This window comes from Penicillium lagena (genome assembly GCF_028827675.1).
Source record: "Penicillium lagena strain IBT 129212 chromosome Unknown utg000007l_segment0_segment0, whole genome shotgun sequence".
Taxonomy (NCBI): domain Eukaryota; kingdom Fungi; phylum Ascomycota; class Eurotiomycetes; order Eurotiales; family Aspergillaceae; genus Penicillium; species Penicillium lagena.
In genome coordinates this window covers 518,457-536,729 of record NW_026623228.1, presented here as the reverse complement: position 1 = coordinate 536,729, position 18,273 = coordinate 518,457, and the positions used below count along the sequence as shown (strand labels likewise).

Below are 18,273 nucleotides of genomic sequence, written 5' to 3'. Positions count from 1 at the left end.
AGGCAACTATGAGCTATTTATACTGCGGCTAAAGTCAATTTCGGTCTCGGGCGAGACACGAAGCGAAACCACATCAGCAGCGAGTGAGTGACGAAAGACAAACACTAGTTCGGGCTAACGATAACATCATGGAGCATAGTCATCACCATCCCGAACCCGAGCCTCACCGAGTTGATAAGCAATACTGTTTGTTCACTTCCCGAGCGTCTTGCTCACCATCTCCACTATCTTCTCACAAGCCACAACCCGGCCCTCCGTACCCAGACCGTTAGCGATCCCCTGTGCTCGTTGCATCATTCCAGCCGACTCGCTGCTAGCCATCACTCGCACCAACGCCGACCCGAGGTCCCCACTATCGACAATCGGTGCGGTCCGATGACTCCCCCAAACACCGATGCCGAGCCATTCCACTCGCACAGCGAAGTCGTACGTGTCGAGCCAGACTGGGAGGACGACGTGGGGGACGCCGGCTCTGAGGTGGGGTCAGGGAAATGGGTCAGAATGAACTGTTTCACTCACCGGATAGCCTCGTGGTACGAGTTGGATCCTCCATGATGCACCATGCATACAACGCGACCGCTCTGCAAGACCGAAATCGGTTCTACAGGCAGCCAAGAAAGCACCTTGACTCGGTCGTTCTGAATGTAGTTCACAATGGTCTCCAGCCCCTCCATTGAAAGTTGACTGAGAGGCTGTCCGTCTGGAAACGCACGCTGTAGCTTCCACAGGACTTGGATATCTGCCCGGTGAGCCAGCAATGTCCTTAGACCCGCTGCAAACCGAGCCGTCTCCAACGGAGTCCACGTAACGTGCGACCCCATGTTGACAAGAACAGTCGCCTGGCGCGCCAGCCATGTAGCCAGCGCCGGGTTTTCTTCGGTGATCGGACGGTATGGGCGCAGGATGGGGCCGCAGCAGGTGAAGTTCGAGGGAATCGAGCATGGAAAGTCTGTGTCCCGGCGCGATGGCAGCAGGCAGGGAACCTTGCGCAGCTGGGAGTTCAGTAACGACGGTGTGGGCCCGGGGATGCCATTGGCGTTGCGAAACCGCTCCAGGCTCTTGCAGACCGGCGCCGATCGAAGCGCGAAGATGAGGCGGATGAGAAGGTAGATGTTTGGCAGGATGAGTTTCAAGGGAATGGGGAAGGGGAACCCCGAGTTGATCCTGTGGGCGGTTAGTTAGCAATGTGTCTACCTGAGAGACAAGTCATGGACCGGAAGTGTGTACTGCGGATACTTCCACGGCTTGGTCAACCGCAGAGACGGGATATGCTCGAGAAAGGTATTCGGGCTGAGAAGACAGAAGCGCGAGTTGGTAACCTGACAAGCATCGATGCCCGGCGCGAGAAACGGATCGACCGCAATGAGAGTCGGTTTGGCCTGCTGGATAGCCTCGACACAGCTGTGGTAGATGGTCAAGTAATCGGCACCGTTATCCCAGAGCGCGAGGGTCACGGGAATCAAGCCCTTGTACGCGGCCGTGGCACGAATGCCAAAGCCGGGGGCGCGCAGACGCTCGACCGCCGGGTGCTGCGCAAAGGCCTCTTTTAAAGTCGCACCAGCGAGCCGATGGAAAGTGGCCGCATTGGCTGGGGATGTGGTGGTCAGCGTAGCGACGGTGGAGTTGAGCTTCTCGACTTCGTCGCGCAGCGGCTCGAAAGAGGCAATGTGCACGTCGTAGCCGGGTCGCAGGAGCAGTTCGTGGGCGACGGCGAGATGGATATTGGCCTGGCTGAGCTCGGCATTTGTCAAGAACAACACGACGTGGCGGTCCATACCTAAGTGTTATTTATTGAATAGGGCGAAAATGTACAGGAATGAGATGAGACGGGAGACAGCTAAGAAAAGGAAGTCGAGCACCTGCCCGATTCGGAAGGGAAGGCGAGGTTGACTAGAGACGGGCTTTAATAGTAACATCTTCAAAGGGCAATCCTAGATACTGCCACATGAACGCAAACCGATCACTACCGAAGAACGGCTCTTCCTTGCCCTGTGCATTACGCACCCAGAACCACGGCGCCCCGTACGCGCCTTTCCCAAGCGCCGCCTGTGTGTTATCCGTCAGGGCCTGCTTATACTCGGGACTGGACGCTGCCTTCAAAATCGTCTGGATCTCCTGCTCCGAATACTGATGGCCCTTCAGCAGCTCTGCCATGGCTTCAGGCTTGCTGATGTCAATCCCTTTGTAGAACATCGCTTCCCAGAGAGATAGGAATGTGGTCTCGAAGCGTTCGCGCGGGTAGTTGCGCTTGACATAGATCATGCAGCGTTGGGGCTACAATCGGATCAGTGTGACATTTTTGGGGTTCTTAACACAGGCATCTCACCATGATCGATAGGATTGGGAAAAACTCGGGCGGCTTGATGGGCGGCACCCCAAAGTATTTACACGCCCGCTCCGAGTCGAATTTTGAGTACGCTGCTTTGGCGGGTAGTGTCCACGGCGGTTTATTCCCTGGTGTGAGTGATTCACGTCAGCCTCAGACCAGACCGGTCCGGTCCGAACGGGGATCGATCGATCGGGGACTGACCGGATCCGACATTGATTCCCCCCAAGAAGACGGGGTGGAATCTGGCATGGATTATTAGTTTTGAGAATACTTAAACGACGAGATAGAGAGAGGGACATACTCCACGTCCACGCCATGCGACTCTAGCGCTTTGCGATTGCGTCGCAGATACAGCGTGGCGTAGTACGAATAGGGTGACACTGTCATTCAGTCATTGATCAGCGGTGCTTAGCTGGTTCCTTTTTGTCGGCCCTACCGCAGTCCACGTAGGCGTCAATCTTAGAGCCTGCCATGGTGGTTCTTGAAGCTGGCTGCGAGCAGTGGAGGTTCAGGGAAGCTGTCTGCCGGTCCGGGGTATTTAACCGCTTGGCAAGTGGCCCGAGGTGGGGACGAACCGAGGCTTCTGATGAGTGATCAAGCAATTCAGGGCAACCAGATCGCATCAAGTATTCGGTTATTAATTATCACTATGATATTATTTCTATGAACTATGTACATCTATATCATTAGGCCTGCATTCGGCTAATTCTTGCCAAGGCCACTAATTGCCGACTGGCGCGTATTCACCAGATCCAAATCGTACGGATTCTCCTCATACTGCGTCGCCGTCGGCGTGCGATGCATCGACCGACCCGACTGGCGTGATGCCCTTGAGGCATACCGGCCGATGGTGCGCGAGGGCACAGTAGAGATACTCTCGCTATCAGAAGAGCTTTGCGCGTCGTCTGCTACAGCCGTATTGTCAGGCTCCTTCTCATCCGCATCCAGCACGGTCTCCTCGCGCTCAATTTCAGCCCGGTTCTGGTTCTGATTCTGCTCTGCCAGCCGTCGCATGAACGCATCAGCCTCAGCGGCAAAGGTGCATCGCTGACGAATCTGGGCTCCGTATTTGTAGAAGATGAATGGGAAGGGCACGCAGATGAGGGCTAGGAATGCTGGGATCGATGAGGCCCAATGGATGCCGAGGTTGGCGTACATGTATGTCGTGAAGAGCGGGAATGCGGCGCCGAATAAAGACCGCAGCGCAGAGTTGGCTGCTAGCACTGACGCGGCGAATATGGTATATGAATCGATGAGGTAGTTGAACACGCTGAGGAAGACGAGAACCATCCCGAACCCGAACGGCGCCCCAGCGGCGATGGATGCCATCCAGTGGATGGATGCAGAGTTGGTCCATGCGAACCAGAATAATCCGATAGGCAGGGCAATACCGCCGACCATGCTGGGTGGGAGGCGAACCTCCGGGGCGAGTCGGTCGGTGGTCTCGCTGCATTTTTTGGCATAGCGCATGTTTTCGGGGAAGGTGTAGATGACGGCTAGGACCATTCCCACAAGAATTCCTAAGAAGGCTAGGCCGCCCACACCTTCGCTCCAGCCGCGCACTTCTTGGAAGACGATTGGATATGCTGCGAAGAGCATGTATAGGGTGCCGTAGATGATGGCCATGTAGATAGAGAGCAGAAACACGATAGGTTCGCGGAACAGCAAGATCCAGGGACGGGAGAGTGCCGTTCGAAGCGTCTTTCCCATTGGGATCGGGCCGCGCTCGATATCAAGCTTGCTGCGGTACACACTGCCTGTCATTTCAGACAATTTCTCGGCTCGTCGGCGCAGCAGAACGGGCGCATAGGTCTCTGGGAGCAAGAAGATCACGCACAGCCAGAGTGCACCCGAAAATGCAGCCAGAAAACCTTCCACCCAGCGCCATCCAGCCCCTGTCGCTAGAAACCCACCGATAATAGGACCAATAGTTGGGCCCAGGAACGGCGCCGCGGCAAAGAAACTAATCGCAATACCACGCTGCGACGCAGGGAACATATCCGCGATAGTCCCACCGGCATTCCCAAAAGGCGAAGACCCAAAACAGCCCGCCAGGAAACGCAGAATAATCAACGTCTGGATATTAGTCGCGCCTGCGGCGCCGGCATTGAACGCTGTCAAAAAGGCAAAGCTAACAGTGAAGATATGCCGACGACCAAAGATCTCGCTGAGCGGCGCCCATATTAGAGGCCCGATAGCGAACCCCAGCACGAACAGTGACACGCCGAGCAAGACGACTTCCTCGGCGACGCCGAAGTGCTCAACAATCTGGCCCATGCCGCCTGAGAAGGCGGAGGAGACCAGGGCCACGGCGAGCGTGACGAACGAGACAAGGATCGTGATGGACCATTTCTTGAGAGTCCCGAAGTTCATGGGGTTGCGGGCGTCGCCGTCGATCCAAACCACGACGTATGGATCATTTTCCGTGCCTGAGCCGGCATAGGGATAGCTGGCGACCTGGTCGGTGATCACTTTTTGGTCGAAAATTAACCGCCAGAAAGGGATTCGGGATGGCAGAGATGCCTCGTTCCCAGCGGCGAGAGTCGCCATGTTTATCAAAGATGCTTCTTTGATGTTGTTGCGCTCAAGCACCGATCGATGCGATCTATATGCGGCCCACTCTGGGTCGACGATCGCAATGCAAGGATGGAGGTCGCGCAGATCAAACTGGAAAAATATTCAACATGACAGGAGAGAGACAGAAAAACAGTCATATAAGAGCAGAAGGATGGCAAGCAGAAAAAAAGCAGGGCCCCACTCAACACAACCGAATCCAGCCTCGGCTTGCATCCGCCTTAACGACTGTTGTTAAGTAATCGCGGTGGCGAACATTTTCAACTATATTCTCCCTGGTTTTGGCGCAAGGCTCTCTGAGCAATGATTCCCTTCTATTCTCCTTTACATCCCGAAACAAATTAGCACGAATATTATCAAGCACTCACCTTTGCTCACGAATCCGTGGCCCTTCATGGTTTCGGCCCGAATCTTGGATCTGGATTGTTAGGGTGAAAACTTCGGTGGATGCCGCGCCACAGGCACTCCACCCGGCATCCGGTGCCGATTTGGGCAGTTTCTACGCATTGCCATTGGCTGTTCAATTGTGTATTGCTCAGGCACAACTTTCTATCTATAGACCTGTACGACGCTGCACAACCTATTCTTGCGTATAAACCCGAACGACAACCCGAGAGTCCGGGTGGTCGGGTTTAGATTGTTTGGTGAGTGGGAAATGCACCGAATATGATGGCGTTGCTCTGGTAGCTCTGCTGCTCTTCCTGTGACTGTTCCAGGGTGAGGAGTAGGCGTGTGGAGCGGATATGCAGTTCTGTTTCGTCAGTTTTGAAGATTTCCCACCATTCAACAGTATCACTTACCTTCCAAGTCAACCTCGTAGGCGTCCGTGGACTCCTCGTCGCGGTGCATCAACACCGGGAAAGCGGAATTCCACTTCTTTTCTCGCACGCGCATCTTCAATCCGACCGTTTCGTTTCGATCCACCCAGAGAATCTCGTCGGCATCCTGTAACATCCGCGCCGCCTCCGGTCCTTCTTCCTCTGTAACCCGCACCGCAGCTTTCCACCGCGCGTCCTGCCTCTTCAACCACTCCCGCCACAGACGAATAAATCCGTCCTCAATCGTATGCGCACTGCGCAGTAGCGTCGTCCCAGGCATGACCTGAACCAGATTCACCACGACACAAAGCTGCGAGAAATCCTCATACCCTTCCAAATTCACCGCCCTCGTCACTGGTGCCCCCGAACTTTCTTCCTCATCCCCATTCGTGTCAGCCCGCATAAACCCCACCACCCCCGGCAGCAAAAGCGTCGTACCTGGCGATGAGACGAGTCGCGACATTCCTCCACTGACATCTTGGTCTGGGTGCGCTTCAGGACGGAATCGTGAATATAGCCCCGTTAGCCGAGACAGTCTTTGCGCGGTGTCGACGCTTTCGTAGAGTGAGCCCTGCCCGTCATGTCGGTCACTTAGTCCGTCGGTGCCGAGGTATGTGCAGAAGACGTGCGGCTCGGTGAGTTTAGAGCTCGGGTGGAAGCATTCGAGGAGGAGTTTATATTCTGGGAGGGAGGCGGCAGCAAGGAGGCGGTAGTGGAGGATACGGAGGATGAGGGCGTGAAGGCGGTGGTTGACGGCTGTGATGGGAAGGAGGGATTGCGTGGAGAGTGAGGAGAGGATCTGTAGAGAGACCTGGAACGGACGAAGGAATGAGTCTGGGGTCGGATTAGGGGTGGTTTATTGGTCTTGCCTCGTTCGGTAGGGAATCGAAGGTTACTGTTGGAGGGTTCATGGCGGTGAGGCTTCCCTGGCTCCGGGTTTATCTATATCTCGTGAGTGCCATGGTGGTGGGGGAGTTGGAGTTGAGAGGAAAGCGCGATAAGCCAACCAGCGATAAAGAAGGGTCTGACGTCACGTTTTAGGTATTACATTTGAGATAGTTCACGACCCAAGTCCCGGCAGGTCGGAACACGTTCGCAGCCAGATAGTCTTCGCACTGCTCGAGTTATGCTTAGCCTGCTGCTGCGGGGCCGAGTTTGAATGCATCGATCGTTTCTGGTGATTGGGGAAGCTTGGTGGCGGATCGAACGCTGATGGGGGGCAGGGCATTGGGGATCCCGCCGAAGGCGTCTCCGGTCTCGTTTTCTCTTTGGATCCCTACGACCCGACCGTGGGAAGGCCATGTGAACGTAGACATGTCGGTTTTCGCCATTTATGATTCATGTTGGAATCCAAAGGTGTAAATGCGAATGCGAATGCGAATGCGGGGGAAACCCAGTCGATCCCGTTCCTGTAACATCAGTTACATAGAAAAGATATCTCTGTCAGAATCAGCTTTTTAGAACATATTTCGTGCGAAGCCATACGAGCATGCCGTCTGGCTTTAGGTGATAGCGCGGTGTTCCCGATCTAAGTTCCTCACAGCACGCAAATATAGCCGTGCCGATGGCTGCCCACCATACTATACCCGTCATCGCCACCAGGCAAGTTGATTTAAAATAGATAACCAATAAGACGATTGAACATGTAGACAAACATTCTGATCTTGTGGGGACCGATTGAACTATATTATGTTCGAAAGCATACATTAACTAATAGGTAAGGCTTCATAAAGCCCAATCTTTCCTGGCGTATCTTTTCCTGCCGAATGAGTGTTCTGTTCGATTGTCCCATACCCTGACATGGTGACACCCCATCACTCCGATATCACAGGAGTGCTTCGATCCCAAGTGTTCTTCTCAACAGCGTCCACCAAACACGCCGCCACACTAGCCCTCGAGATCCCCCCCCAGGCCTGCGAAAATACCGAGTCCTTTCCCCTCGTCGCCAAGGAACTGGACGGGCGCTTTTTTGCCCATAGTCAATCTCGCTGGCCTCAACTCCACGAATTCCAATCCGCTCTTCTTGAGTATCTCATCGACATGATTATGGTCCGCGAATGCATGCCCAAGGCTGGTATGGGCAATTGCCCATTTCATAAGCACATTGATATTCGCGAGAGAAGAGCCAACTCCAAATGAAGACAGTGTCGCAATTTTGGAAACACCATGCCTTTTCATAATAGCGACGAGGTTTTCGTGCGCGTGAGACATGACTCGAGTCCCCTTTTCTCTTGGGGACGAAAGTGTGACGATCACGGCAGTTGGGAGGTCGCCCTGGACTGCGTTGAAAGCGCTTTCAACGTTCGAAGGTTCCACGGGTGTGCCCTTCACGATATTCAGGCCTTCCATGGCTGGAAGGGCAGAGGGATTGCGAATCAAGGCAGTAACCTTATGGCCGCGCTGCAATGCTTCATCGATGACGAGACGACCAGTCTGTCCATTGCCGCCAATAACGAGAATACGCATATTGGAAGATGATGTTGCGCGGTGGTAGGATGCTGACTTTGTTGCCAAATGTGACGGGGTGGTTTGGATTGACACGGTGAAACAATGATTGTAGGGAAACTTTTAACTTTCTTGAGACCAACGGATGATCAACTGGATATTTTGCAACATGTAAACAACGAGCTCCCATCAGGTATATATAGGTGTGACATGCAACATGCTGCAACACATAGGTAGTCTTTGAAATGCGTTACTACGACGCGGCCGACTTCTGCCTAGTTGATGCCAAGTTAATGCTTGCTCAGCTACCGCAAGTCAGTGACGCGCAGACTACTTCCGGCATCAACCTCGCCATCTACTGTAGTCCGAAGTCCGTGTGGTCGTATAGGTCCGGCTTAGTTAGCTGACAGTCCGTAGGATTACCAATCCTGTTGCTTACGAGGGTCGCGGAGGGGTTTGGAGACCTCCGATGATCCAAGGCAGCATGGCCTACGACGACTCTCTCCCTGCAGGCTGGGCGCCTGAGCATGTATTCCCAGAGCTAAGGAGAGTCGAACCCTCGAGCGATTGCGAGGTTGTGTGCGAGAACGAGCGATGACGTTGCGGTGAGGCTACATCGACCATCATCTTGGAGAAATGTGGCTTGACCACGGCGAGTGGCTCAGGCATGCACGCTTTGCCACAGACCGCCTCGCCAAAAACCGCCCAAGGCCCAACCCACACGCGAAAAACCCGACCACGGGTCTACTAAGACAAAACAGTTATTGTGTGTGTGGTGGTCAAGGCGATTTCGAGAATGACTGTGCAGTCTTTGCTCCACTTGTTCTTTCCGAAAATGGTAAATGCGCAGTCTCCCGAGCAGCGTCTTCCAGGGATCCTCCTGTTGCCCCCATCGTTATCGTTAATTACTACGTATGCATCTTCCCGAATGCTTGTTCCCAGCGAGTGGGTCCGGGGTCATCAGTCCAGTGTGGCCAATCTCAACCAGAATAATAATCGTCGGGGCGAGCAACAACTAACTTAGTGCCGGATTGCCGGTAATTATCCCTCACTGGTCCCTTGCTGCTGGGGCACTGCCTCTTTGCTGAGCCTCCTTCTCTTGGCTTACTTAGTCTCCGTGTTGCGTAGCCTTGTTACCCTTTTTGCACCGCCACCTCTTTGCTAACCCCTCCCTCTGCCTCCGGACGATCGCATTCTCTTGGCTTTAAAAGCACAGCCGATGAACCCTAGCTCCCTGTCCTGACTCGCAGACCTGTCCATAGAACATCGTCACCATGCAGCCCGACAAAGCGAGCTTGGCTGAGTTTCTCAGCTTCGCTCCCGGTGCGGACGACAAGACGGCCTCCATGTTTCTTGAAGTACCTCTCACCCTGATCGACATGATCGCACGTTGGCTAACTCTATCGAAAGAACGCGAATACCATCAATGAGGCTGTGGACCAGTACTATGAGAATCCAGAGAAACACGCCCACAGCGAAAAGAACCACTACGAAAAGGACCACTCCGAAAAGAACCACTCCGAAAACAACCACTCCGAAAAGAACCACTCCGAAAAGAACCACTCCGAAAAGTCGGAGAAGCGAGCTCCCGTGCAGGCTCCCGTGCAGCCGCCTTTGCAAAGGCCGTTGCCTCCAAAAGCCAGGAGCGCAACTCGATTTCACACAAATGCCGTCATTAGAGCAGGGGAGGTCCGCGCTCACGACGAGCAAGAGATGCAGAACCTGCTACAGACCGTCCAAATGAGGTACCGCATCTACAACCCGGAGATTGAACCCGAGCACGAAACAGACTACTACTGTAACTGCGACATCCACCAATACAAACGAAGGAAATGGCAGCGCCTGCCCGTCCAGCAAATGTGGTCCAAGGCCGTCATGTACCCGGGCGAAAGCTCCTATCACGACTGCTACCAGCAATCCCTCTTTTCTAGCAACCCGTACACGTATAGTATCGTTTCCCCCTATGGATATAGGATGGGTAATACCTTTTGGACGATCCAGCAACCCAAACCAGGCTACCATGCCCGAATGGTACACCAGACCATCGCAATGAATGCGTCGCTCAACTCACAAGCACAAGCCGCGATCAACGCCCAGGAACCAAAAAGCAGTATCTGGGCGACGGACGAGCTGGAGGCTCAAATGTCCAAGCTGGCCATCGCCGGTCCTCCCACCGATGAGAAGAGAAGGTTTTCTCTGAAACGGGCTTTTTCGATCAAATCGCCAGAAGAAAAGGCATTGATCAAAACGAAGAAACAGATGAAACACGCCATCGTTTTGCAGAGCGAGATTGTCAGCGAGGAACAGTCCAGATGGCCGGATCCGCTGGATCGACAGATCGTGCTCAACTACCAGGACAAGATCGGCATGACTGCAAAGATCGCGGACCTGCGCAATCGCTGCCCGATCCAATATCTCCACCTCCTGCGAGCGGGCTATTTCGAGCCCATTCCCGTGGCGTGGGCCGATTTGGCCTCCAACCCATTGAAGTTCAGCATCGAGGCGGCGTCGGGGTGGAGAGGGATCACGCCTGCGTGGAGAGGGTTCGAAGATACCGCCGAGGAACGGCTCTATTGGGTCATGAATCACCGGGATGGTGTTGGTGGACCACGATTGAAACCAGACATGATCTCCGCGCTGGACATGGCTCGTGCCAGAATGGCCTCTGCCGTGGAACCACCACCAGGGTATTACTCTGCCGATGATACTTGCCATGTTCAGCATACCTCGGCGGGATACTCGAAGCAGGTCATGCCCCCGCCGTTTCGAGCGTTTGATGCTCCCGAGACTCCTAACGACGACACCATGATCCTACTAGATGTCTCTGGCTCTATGGGCTTTGATCCCGTTCGACCAAACTATAACCAGTATCTCATCACGGGCTATTCTCGATCAACCCAGCCAAAGAACAAAGGTAATTTTCCCAACGCAGTTATTTGATCAATCTTCCTAACCCTTTATGCAGACGTAGCAAAGGCCGTCGTCCGTCGATTCACCGACGCCATGGCCAACCACGACCACAACTTCAAGGGCTACGAGCTCACCACATTCTCCACACACGCCCATCACGTCGGCACAATCAATCACTACAACTTGGATCAAATGTGGCGCAACATCCGATTTGGCGGCGGCACACGCGTGATGACAGGGTGGCAGAAGATCAAGGAGCTTCACTTCCAAAAACACTCCGAGTCCGCGACCTACCACCCCATTTTCGGGTGGCAAGCTGGCCCGCAAACGCCGATTCTGCGGCTCCTGCTCTTACTAGACGGCGAAGCCACGGACATGGATGAGTTCGAGCTCGATCTGTTGAGTCTTAGCTGGGTGCACGTTACGATTTTCCTGATCGGTGTTGATGGGTGCCCGCACCACCATCGCCATGCTAATGAGCTGCAGCGCATTAGCGATGTCAATCCGCATGTCTCGTTTGTGGATGCACAGGGTAATGCCCCCGAGCGATTCGTCACGCATGAACTGCTCAAGCGGCATCTCGGGTACGAGCTGTCCATGACGGAGTTTGAGGAGTTGGAGACGCCGCCTCCGTATACTGCGACGGCGTAATTGGCAGTGATCATGACTTACGATGTGTTGTGCGTTCTTTTTTCTTGTACATATCGGTTCCTTTGTAAATAGTACTTGCTCCATGCTCACCCCACATTTCATATATCGGGATCCCGCCGATTCCTTTCCGGCTCACCGGGTTCTGCGACAAATGACGATGCCAAGACAGACATACTGCACGACATGCACCAATTTTGCCCAATTTCCAGTCCATTGAATACCAAAAGTACAAGGAAATTAATCTGCCCGAAAATCCATTTCTTTCCATATACATATTGTCATACCTATGCTATAGTACCTACAATCAATCAACCAAACCCGGAGACCCCGCGACCCCACCACTGGCCGACATCCGGGTTTTTCTGTTTCCTGTTCTTCCACTCCTCTCAAGGTCCTCATCCTACAGACAGCCATCACCATGGACAGCGTCCTCGACGACATCTCCCACCGGAGATACAACCCCCTGCGCGGCTCCTCCATCCTCGTCTCCCCCCACCGCACCAAGCGGCCTTGGCAGTGAGTCGATCTAGCCACGCCGTCAATCACGACAATAACTAACAATTCGTAGAGGACAGCAGGAAAGCCCCTCCAAGACGACACTCCCCGCCTACGACCCGCAATGCTACCTGTGTCCCGGCAACCAGCGCGCCGCGGGCGACGTTAACCCCAAGTACGACAGCACGTTCGTCTTCGTCAACGACTACAGCGCCGTCAAGGAGGAGCAGGCCGACTACGATGGCAGCAAGGGAGATGGTTCGTGATTCAATTGACCTACCTCTCCGGCAGCTCATACTCACTCACCGAACGCAGAGCTGGAGGCGCGCTTCCTCAAGGCCGAGCCCGTGACAGGCAAATGCTACGTGCTGACCTTCTCGTCGGCGCACAACCTGACGCTCGCCGACCTATCGCCGCGCGACATCGTCCCCGTAATCGACGCCTGGACCGAGATTTACGCCGCGCACCTGGCGCCGACCTCGCCACTAGCCCAGATCGCGCCCGCGACGACCCTGCAGCCCTCCTCCCCGCACGCTAGCATCACCAAGCCCAAGGAGCAGTACCGCTACATGCAGATTTTCGAGAACAAAGGCGCGGCGATGGGCTGCTCGAACCCGCACCCGCACGGTCAGGTGTGGACCACCAGCTCGCTGCCCGAGGAGCCCGCCGCGGAGCTGGAGCAGCTGAAGAAGTACCGCGCCGAGCACGGAGGGCAGCACATGCTGGAGGACTATGCCGCGCTGGAGGCGCGCAAGGGCGACCGCGTCGTTTTCGAGAACGAGGCTTTCCTCGTTGTTGTTCCCTGGTGGGCGACTTGGCCGTTTGAGACCATGATCGTTAGCCGCTCGCACCGGCGCGCGTTGGTGGATTTGTCGGCTCCCGAGAAGACCTTGCTGGCCGAGGCGATTGCCGAGACCACTCGTCGCTACGATAATCTCTTCGAGACGCACTTCCCCTACAGCATGGGTATCCACCAGGCACCGCTGGATGCTGACGCTGACGAGCTCGAGGCTTCCTATCTACACTTGCACTTCTATCCGCCGCTGCTGCGGAGTGCCACCGTGCGCAAGTTCCTGGTCGGGTAGGCTTCCCTCATGTCTTTTCTTTTGATCAACACTAAAATGTGTCACAGGTATGAGCTGATGGCCGAGCCCCAGCGCGATATCACACCGGAGCAAGCCGCCGCCAAGCTCCGGGGCTGTGGCGGCGAGCTGTACAGAAAGAAGCTAGACGGATAAAAAAGGCAGTGCAGTGTGGTGTAGAGTCAATTGGAGTCCGTACACACAAAAAAATAAATCACATATATACATGATTTAACCAATTCCCTCTTCTCCCAATCATATAATGGCAGGAAATGCATCCATCCTACAAACCTAGATACTCCCCGCGCTGCGTCACCATCCACGCCAAAGTAGACGACGCCACAATGAGCGGGCTAACGAACCGTCCACGCAGACCCGCGCTCCCAAAGGCAAGCCACTCGCTCACAAAATGCACGAGGGCAATGCCGAAGGTGGACGCGGCGAGATCGTACACGGCGGGCGTGGTGATGTGGTATGCAGCGGTGAGGCGGACGGCCGCTGAGAGTAGGGTCCACGTTCCGAAGAGCCGGCTGGCGAGTGGGTTCACGGGGGACTGGCCGTTGACTTGGCCGTTGTACAGCTGGGCTGTGTAGTCAGGGGAGCGGATGGCTTGGAGGCTGTTCACGGCAGAGATGACGGAGACCTAGCGGGCAGAGGATTAATTGGGTGCAAGATAGAATGAAGGGGGAGAAATCAAAGTACCAGGAATAGCCACTTGGGAAGCAGGCCCTCGAAGGGCGGAAGGTAGGACAGCAGCGACGACATGGTTGTTTGTTTGTTGTCTGAAGAAGAAGGAAGAAAAAGACCGAGGCCCTCATGTGTTTGATTCTTGGCGGCGATCATCTCTCCCCAACCTTTTTCTTTCAATCTCCCTGGTCCACACACACTTTCTCTTTTTCAACTCACCCTCTCTGCGATAGTCTCTCTCTCCTTCAATATGGATCTCTCGAAACACTTCGAGTGCCTCTCGCAATGGCCCACACACCTCGCCCCCGGCCTGCCCACTGTCGGAGCCCTGCTTCTGCTGGCCACCGGCGGGCTGGTCGTTGCCTGCAAAGTCTGGACCTTCATTCGCGTGCTGCTCAGCCTGTTCGTGTTGCCTGGAAAGCCGGTATGTATGTCCCTGTTTCTTCAGCTCTTCAGAGACTAACCTACACCCTCTTCACAGCTCCGCTCCTTCGGTCCCCCCGGTAGCTGGGCAGTGGTGACCGGCGCATCAGACGGCCTGGGCAAGGAATTCGCGCTGCAGTTGGCGCGGTCAGGGTTCAACATTGTGCTGGTATCACGAACAGCCTCGAAACTCGCTGCTCTCGCCGAAGAAATCACAGCGCAGTACTCCGTCGAAACTGAGACCGTGGCCATGGACTTTGCGCGCAACGCGGACGCAGACTACGAGGCCCTGCGGGAGGTCGTGGCAGAGCTGGATGTGTCTGTGCTGGTCAACAACGTGGGCCAGAGCCATTCGATCCCCGTTCCTTTCGCCCAGACCCCGGCCTCAGAGATGGCCAATATCGTCACGATCAATTGTATGGGTACCCTGCGCGTCACCCAGCTCGTTGTGCCAGGCATGATCCAACGCCGCCGCGGTCTAGTTCTCACCATGGGCTCCTTTGGCGGCCTGCTCCCGACCCCACTGCTGGCCACCTACTCCGGCAGCAAGGCTTTCCTGCAGCACTGGTCGACCGCGCTGGGAGCCGAGCTGGCTCCCCACGGCATCACAGTCGAGCTCGTCCAGGCCTACTTGATCACCTCGGCCATGTCCAAGATCCGTCGCGCGTCGGCCTCCATCCCAACGCCGCGCGCATTTGTCCGCGCCACCCTTGGCAAGATCGGTCGGAGTGGCGGCTCACCCGCTTACGCTTATAGCTCCTCGCCTTACTGGAGTCATGGGATTATGGCTTGGTTCTTGACCTCGGTCACTACGCCTATGAATTCGTTTGTCATCTCTCAGAACAAGAGTATGCATGAGTCTATTCGCAAGCGTGCTCTGCGCAAGGCGGAGCGGGAGAGTGCGAAGAAGAGCACCTAAAGCGGTGATGGAGTGTATGAAGAATAGAGATTGTGGCAGTTCTTCCCAAAAAGAGGATGGATGTCGTGGTTAGGAAAGGGTGTCAACTTGGCGAGCTGTGAAGGAGCGGGATTTCTACTTTGCCAAGCCGCGAGACATTGATGGCTATGAATTATAAGATACTAATAATAAGCATTATGAGTAAACAAACAAATACCTTCGTGACGTACCTCTTGCGAAGCTACCATCCTCGCAACCTTATCCCGCAAGCCCGGAGAAATACGCACAGTCTACTCATCCCGCCACCACTTGCCGACATTACGATATGTAAAAACTTTTGTTCTATCTGCGATGCTGTTATACAAAGCATGCATCTGCCCTAATTCCGAAGCGAGTAAATGCGCGCCTCATACGGCCGCAGCTTGACCTTATGCTTCAGCGGGTCATCTCCAACCTTATAATTGGCAATTAGCATGACGGCCAGGTCGACGTCAATTTCCCCCGGGATATCAAACTCGGTGTTTTCCGTTGTCCAGTTACAGAAGACGAGCGTGCGCCACGGGCCCTGGCACCGCAGGAACGAGAAGACTCTGGGGTCCGTGGGATTCACCGGGACGTAGGCTCCGTAGAACTAGACCATATCAGTAAAAGCAAATATGAACGGCGGGATTAAAGGCGTACCATCAGCGGGTGCTGCTTGCGGATATGAATCAGCTTCTTGAAGTAGTTCAACACTGAGTCCGGATCCTGCTCCTGTGACTGCACGTTGATCTCGGGGTACTCATCGTTCATCCTGATCCACGGCTTGGCCGCCGTGGTGAAAGCACCGTTCGTCGAGTTGTCCCACGGCATCGGGGTGCGTGCATTATCGCGGCTTTTCAGACGGATGACATCCATAGCGTCCTTCATGTCCGGTTCCTTGTTGGGCTCTTTCTCTTTGCGCAGTTTGTATTGACTACAGAATGGAAGATATCAATATCCATCTTCTGGTCTGTCTGGAAGAAATGGCTGGTCTGTTTACTTACGCTTTGTACCATTCTTGCGTCTCGACGTCGGGATAGTCCTCGATCTTCCAGTTCTGTGGGTGCGGCGTGCCGAGCTCCTGGCCCTGATACAGGAATACAGTTCCGCGGAGCGCAAACAGCACGGTGGCGAGCATCTTCGTCGACACGGCGCGGAAGCGCACGTCTGGGTTGCCGAAGCGGGACACTGCGCGCGCCTGGTCGTGGTTCTCCATGTACAAGGAGCTCCAACCTATATCTCGATTAGTCTAGTGGACACAACCCCAGAAAAGCACGGACCGTGATTTCCGAGCATATGCTGCTGCCAAACACGCATCACACGCTCATACTCCCACAGCTCCCATTTACGAGGCTGCCACTTGTCGCCGTTGGCGCCGTCCAGGTTCATGTGGTCGAATTGGAAGACCATCGAGAGCTCCTGGCGTTCTTTGGCTACGTATTCACTGGCCTCGTACTCGTTCACGCCGCAGGGCATCTCGCCAACTGTGCAGTTGCTGTATTTACAAAGAACCTTGCGGTTCATTTCGTGCATGTATTTGTGGATATTCGGGCTGCACCGTTTTCAGCAATGACTGTCTCTCTGGGGGAGTTGGGAACTTACCCATTCGTGTACATCTCCGTTGCGGGTTGCTCGAACTTGTTAGGGAATTTGATCGGCGCGTCTGGGAGACCTGGCGTCTTGGAGACCAGGTTGATGACATCGAACTGTGAAATGTCGGCAAATGCTCACAAGTTTCAGCGAGAGGTATGATTTACTCGGAATCCATCCGTGCCCTTCTTGCCCCAGAAGTCGATCACGTCGTATACCGCGTTCCGGACGTCGGGGTTGTCCCAGTTGAGGTCTGGCTGCGATGACGAGAACAGATGCATGTCTGGCATACATCAACAGATGGCTAATACTCCAAAAGCGGCCAGTACTTACACCACTCGTCGGTGGACTCATCATACTTCCATCCCGGGCCTGTCAACGTGTCAGTCCTATCTCAAAAAGATGCGAACAGGGCTAACCTCCAAACATGCTCTCCCAGTTGTTCGGAGGCAAACGCTCCCCGTTCTTGCCAGTGCGTCCCTTGCGCCAAAAGTACCAGTCTCGTTTGGGATTGGACTTGTTCTTTTTCGACTCGAGAAACCATTCATGCTAACCAGATCTCAGCTCTCCATCATCACTCTCCATATTTGCGTAAATTCTCACCTGGGAACTGGTATGGTTAAACACCATATCCATCATCATCTTCATTCCCCTCCTGTGCACCTCAGCGCACAAGTCCTCCCAATCCTTCATCGTCCCGTACATCGGGTTCAGTTCCTTGTAATTCGCGATATCATACCCTTGGTCCTCGAGAGGCGATACATAGATCGGTGTCAACCAGATCATATCAGCACCGAGACTCTTGACGTAGTCGAGTCGCTGGATGATGCCGCGGAGATCACCGATTCCGTCACCGTTGCTGTCTTGGAACGACTGCACATAGATCTCGTAGATGATGATCTCCCGCCACCATTGGCGGTCAAAATCGAGAACCATCGGCTTGAAGGTGTCGTCGGATGCAGATGCCATCGTGCCTCGTTTTTGTTGCGCGAATGGTTTATATGGAGTAAATGGCCGCAGCGAGTGGAATGCAGGGAGAGAACGCTTCGAGAGAAACGACGTATAGAACCGACGGTTTACAATTGTATTATTTCTTGTTCTGCAAAGTGTGGGAACGGTCAATACTCTCTGTAGAGTTGAAGACTTTGTGTGAAGCATCCTTCGCGGAAAGTCCAGGAGCTGTCCGCAGGCGACCGACTCGCCTTATAGATATACTGGCCGTAGAAGAATTGCCACGCCTTCGCTAGTCATTCATCATATTGGCTGGTTGATCCAACTATGATTGTCTTTATTTCCTTCGGAACCGACATACGGTGGAACGCCTCCCCGATTGGGTGAGCATCTTGTTTG

The 18,273-nt window shown here is 54.5% G+C and overlaps 10 protein-coding genes across 10 annotated transcripts; 3 read left to right on the top strand and 7 right to left on the bottom strand.

The window, feature by feature from the left end:
• Window positions 1–192: 192 nt before the first annotated feature.
• Window positions 193–1,775, bottom strand: N7510_009728 (glycosyltransferase family 1 protein; the record flags this gene model as incomplete). The annotated part of the gene is made up of 3 exons (XM_056981653.1): window positions 193–472; window positions 520–1,058; window positions 1,215–1,775. The coding sequence occupies 3 exons, from the start codon at window positions 1,773–1,775 to the stop codon at window positions 193–195; spliced, it is 1,380 nt and encodes a 459-aa protein (XP_056829489.1).
• Window positions 1,776–1,890: 115 nt separating this feature from the next.
• Window positions 1,891–2,802, bottom strand: N7510_009727 (putative DSBA family oxidoreductase; the record flags this gene model as incomplete). Its single annotated transcript, XM_056981652.1, has 3 exons — window positions 1,891–2,274; window positions 2,327–2,454; window positions 2,766–2,802. 3 exons carry the CDS (start codon window positions 2,800–2,802, stop codon window positions 1,891–1,893), a joined length of 549 nt encoding a protein of 182 aa, XP_056829488.1.
• Window positions 2,803–3,031: 229 nt separating this feature from the next.
• Window positions 3,032–4,879, bottom strand: N7510_009726 (MFS transporter; the record flags this gene model as incomplete). The annotated part of the gene is made up of 1 exon (XM_056981651.1): window positions 3,032–4,879. One exon carries the CDS (start codon window positions 4,877–4,879, stop codon window positions 3,032–3,034), a length of 1,848 nt encoding a protein of 615 aa, XP_056829487.1.
• Window positions 4,880–5,535: 656 nt separating this feature from the next.
• N7510_009725 (uncharacterized protein) lies at window positions 5,536–6,553 on the bottom strand (the record flags this gene model as incomplete). Its single annotated transcript, XM_056981650.1, has 2 exons — window positions 5,536–5,654; window positions 5,704–6,553. Coding segments are annotated over 2 exons (969 nt in total), but the record flags the coding sequence as incomplete, so codon positions are not given.
• Window positions 6,554–7,608: 1,055 nt separating this feature from the next.
• Window positions 7,609–8,187, bottom strand: N7510_009724 (NAD(P)-dependent oxidoreductase; the record flags this gene model as incomplete). Its single annotated transcript, XM_056981649.1, has 1 exon — window positions 7,609–8,187. The coding sequence occupies one exon, from the start codon at window positions 8,185–8,187 to the stop codon at window positions 7,609–7,611; it is 579 nt and encodes a 192-aa protein (XP_056829485.1).
• Window positions 8,188–9,440: 1,253 nt separating this feature from the next.
• Window positions 9,441–11,727, top strand: N7510_009723 (uncharacterized protein; the record flags this gene model as incomplete). The annotated part of the gene is made up of 3 exons (XM_056981648.1): window positions 9,441–9,524; window positions 9,577–11,080; window positions 11,132–11,727. 3 exons carry the CDS (start codon window positions 9,441–9,443, stop codon window positions 11,725–11,727), a joined length of 2,184 nt encoding a protein of 727 aa, XP_056829484.1.
• A 418-nt stretch (window positions 11,728–12,145) lies between these two features.
• On the top strand, window positions 12,146–13,460 carry N7510_009722 (UDP-glucose:hexose-1-phosphate uridylyltransferase; the record flags this gene model as incomplete). Its single annotated transcript, XM_056981647.1, has 4 exons — window positions 12,146–12,243; window positions 12,296–12,480; window positions 12,538–13,303; window positions 13,355–13,460. The coding sequence occupies 4 exons, from the start codon at window positions 12,146–12,148 to the stop codon at window positions 13,458–13,460; spliced, it is 1,155 nt and encodes a 384-aa protein (XP_056829483.1).
• A 127-nt stretch (window positions 13,461–13,587) lies between these two features.
• On the bottom strand, window positions 13,588–14,069 carry N7510_009721 (Erg28 family protein; the record flags this gene model as incomplete). The annotated part of the gene is made up of 2 exons (XM_056981646.1): window positions 13,588–13,947; window positions 14,007–14,069. The coding sequence occupies 2 exons, from the start codon at window positions 14,067–14,069 to the stop codon at window positions 13,588–13,590; spliced, it is 423 nt and encodes a 140-aa protein (XP_056829482.1).
• A 172-nt stretch (window positions 14,070–14,241) lies between these two features.
• Window positions 14,242–15,333, top strand: N7510_009720 (ketoreductase; the record flags this gene model as incomplete). Its single annotated transcript, XM_056981645.1, has 2 exons — window positions 14,242–14,415; window positions 14,473–15,333. 2 exons carry the CDS (start codon window positions 14,242–14,244, stop codon window positions 15,331–15,333), a joined length of 1,035 nt encoding a protein of 344 aa, XP_056829481.1.
• A 358-nt stretch (window positions 15,334–15,691) lies between these two features.
• On the bottom strand, window positions 15,692–17,892 carry N7510_009719 (alpha-glucosidase; the record flags this gene model as incomplete). The annotated part of the gene is made up of 9 exons (XM_056981644.1): window positions 15,692–15,943; window positions 15,994–16,267; window positions 16,338–16,566; window positions 16,614–16,885; window positions 16,936–17,039; window positions 17,091–17,206; window positions 17,257–17,295; window positions 17,343–17,472; window positions 17,527–17,892. The coding sequence occupies 9 exons, from the start codon at window positions 17,890–17,892 to the stop codon at window positions 15,692–15,694; spliced, it is 1,782 nt and encodes a 593-aa protein (XP_056829480.1).
• Window positions 17,893–18,273: the final 381 nt, after the last annotated feature.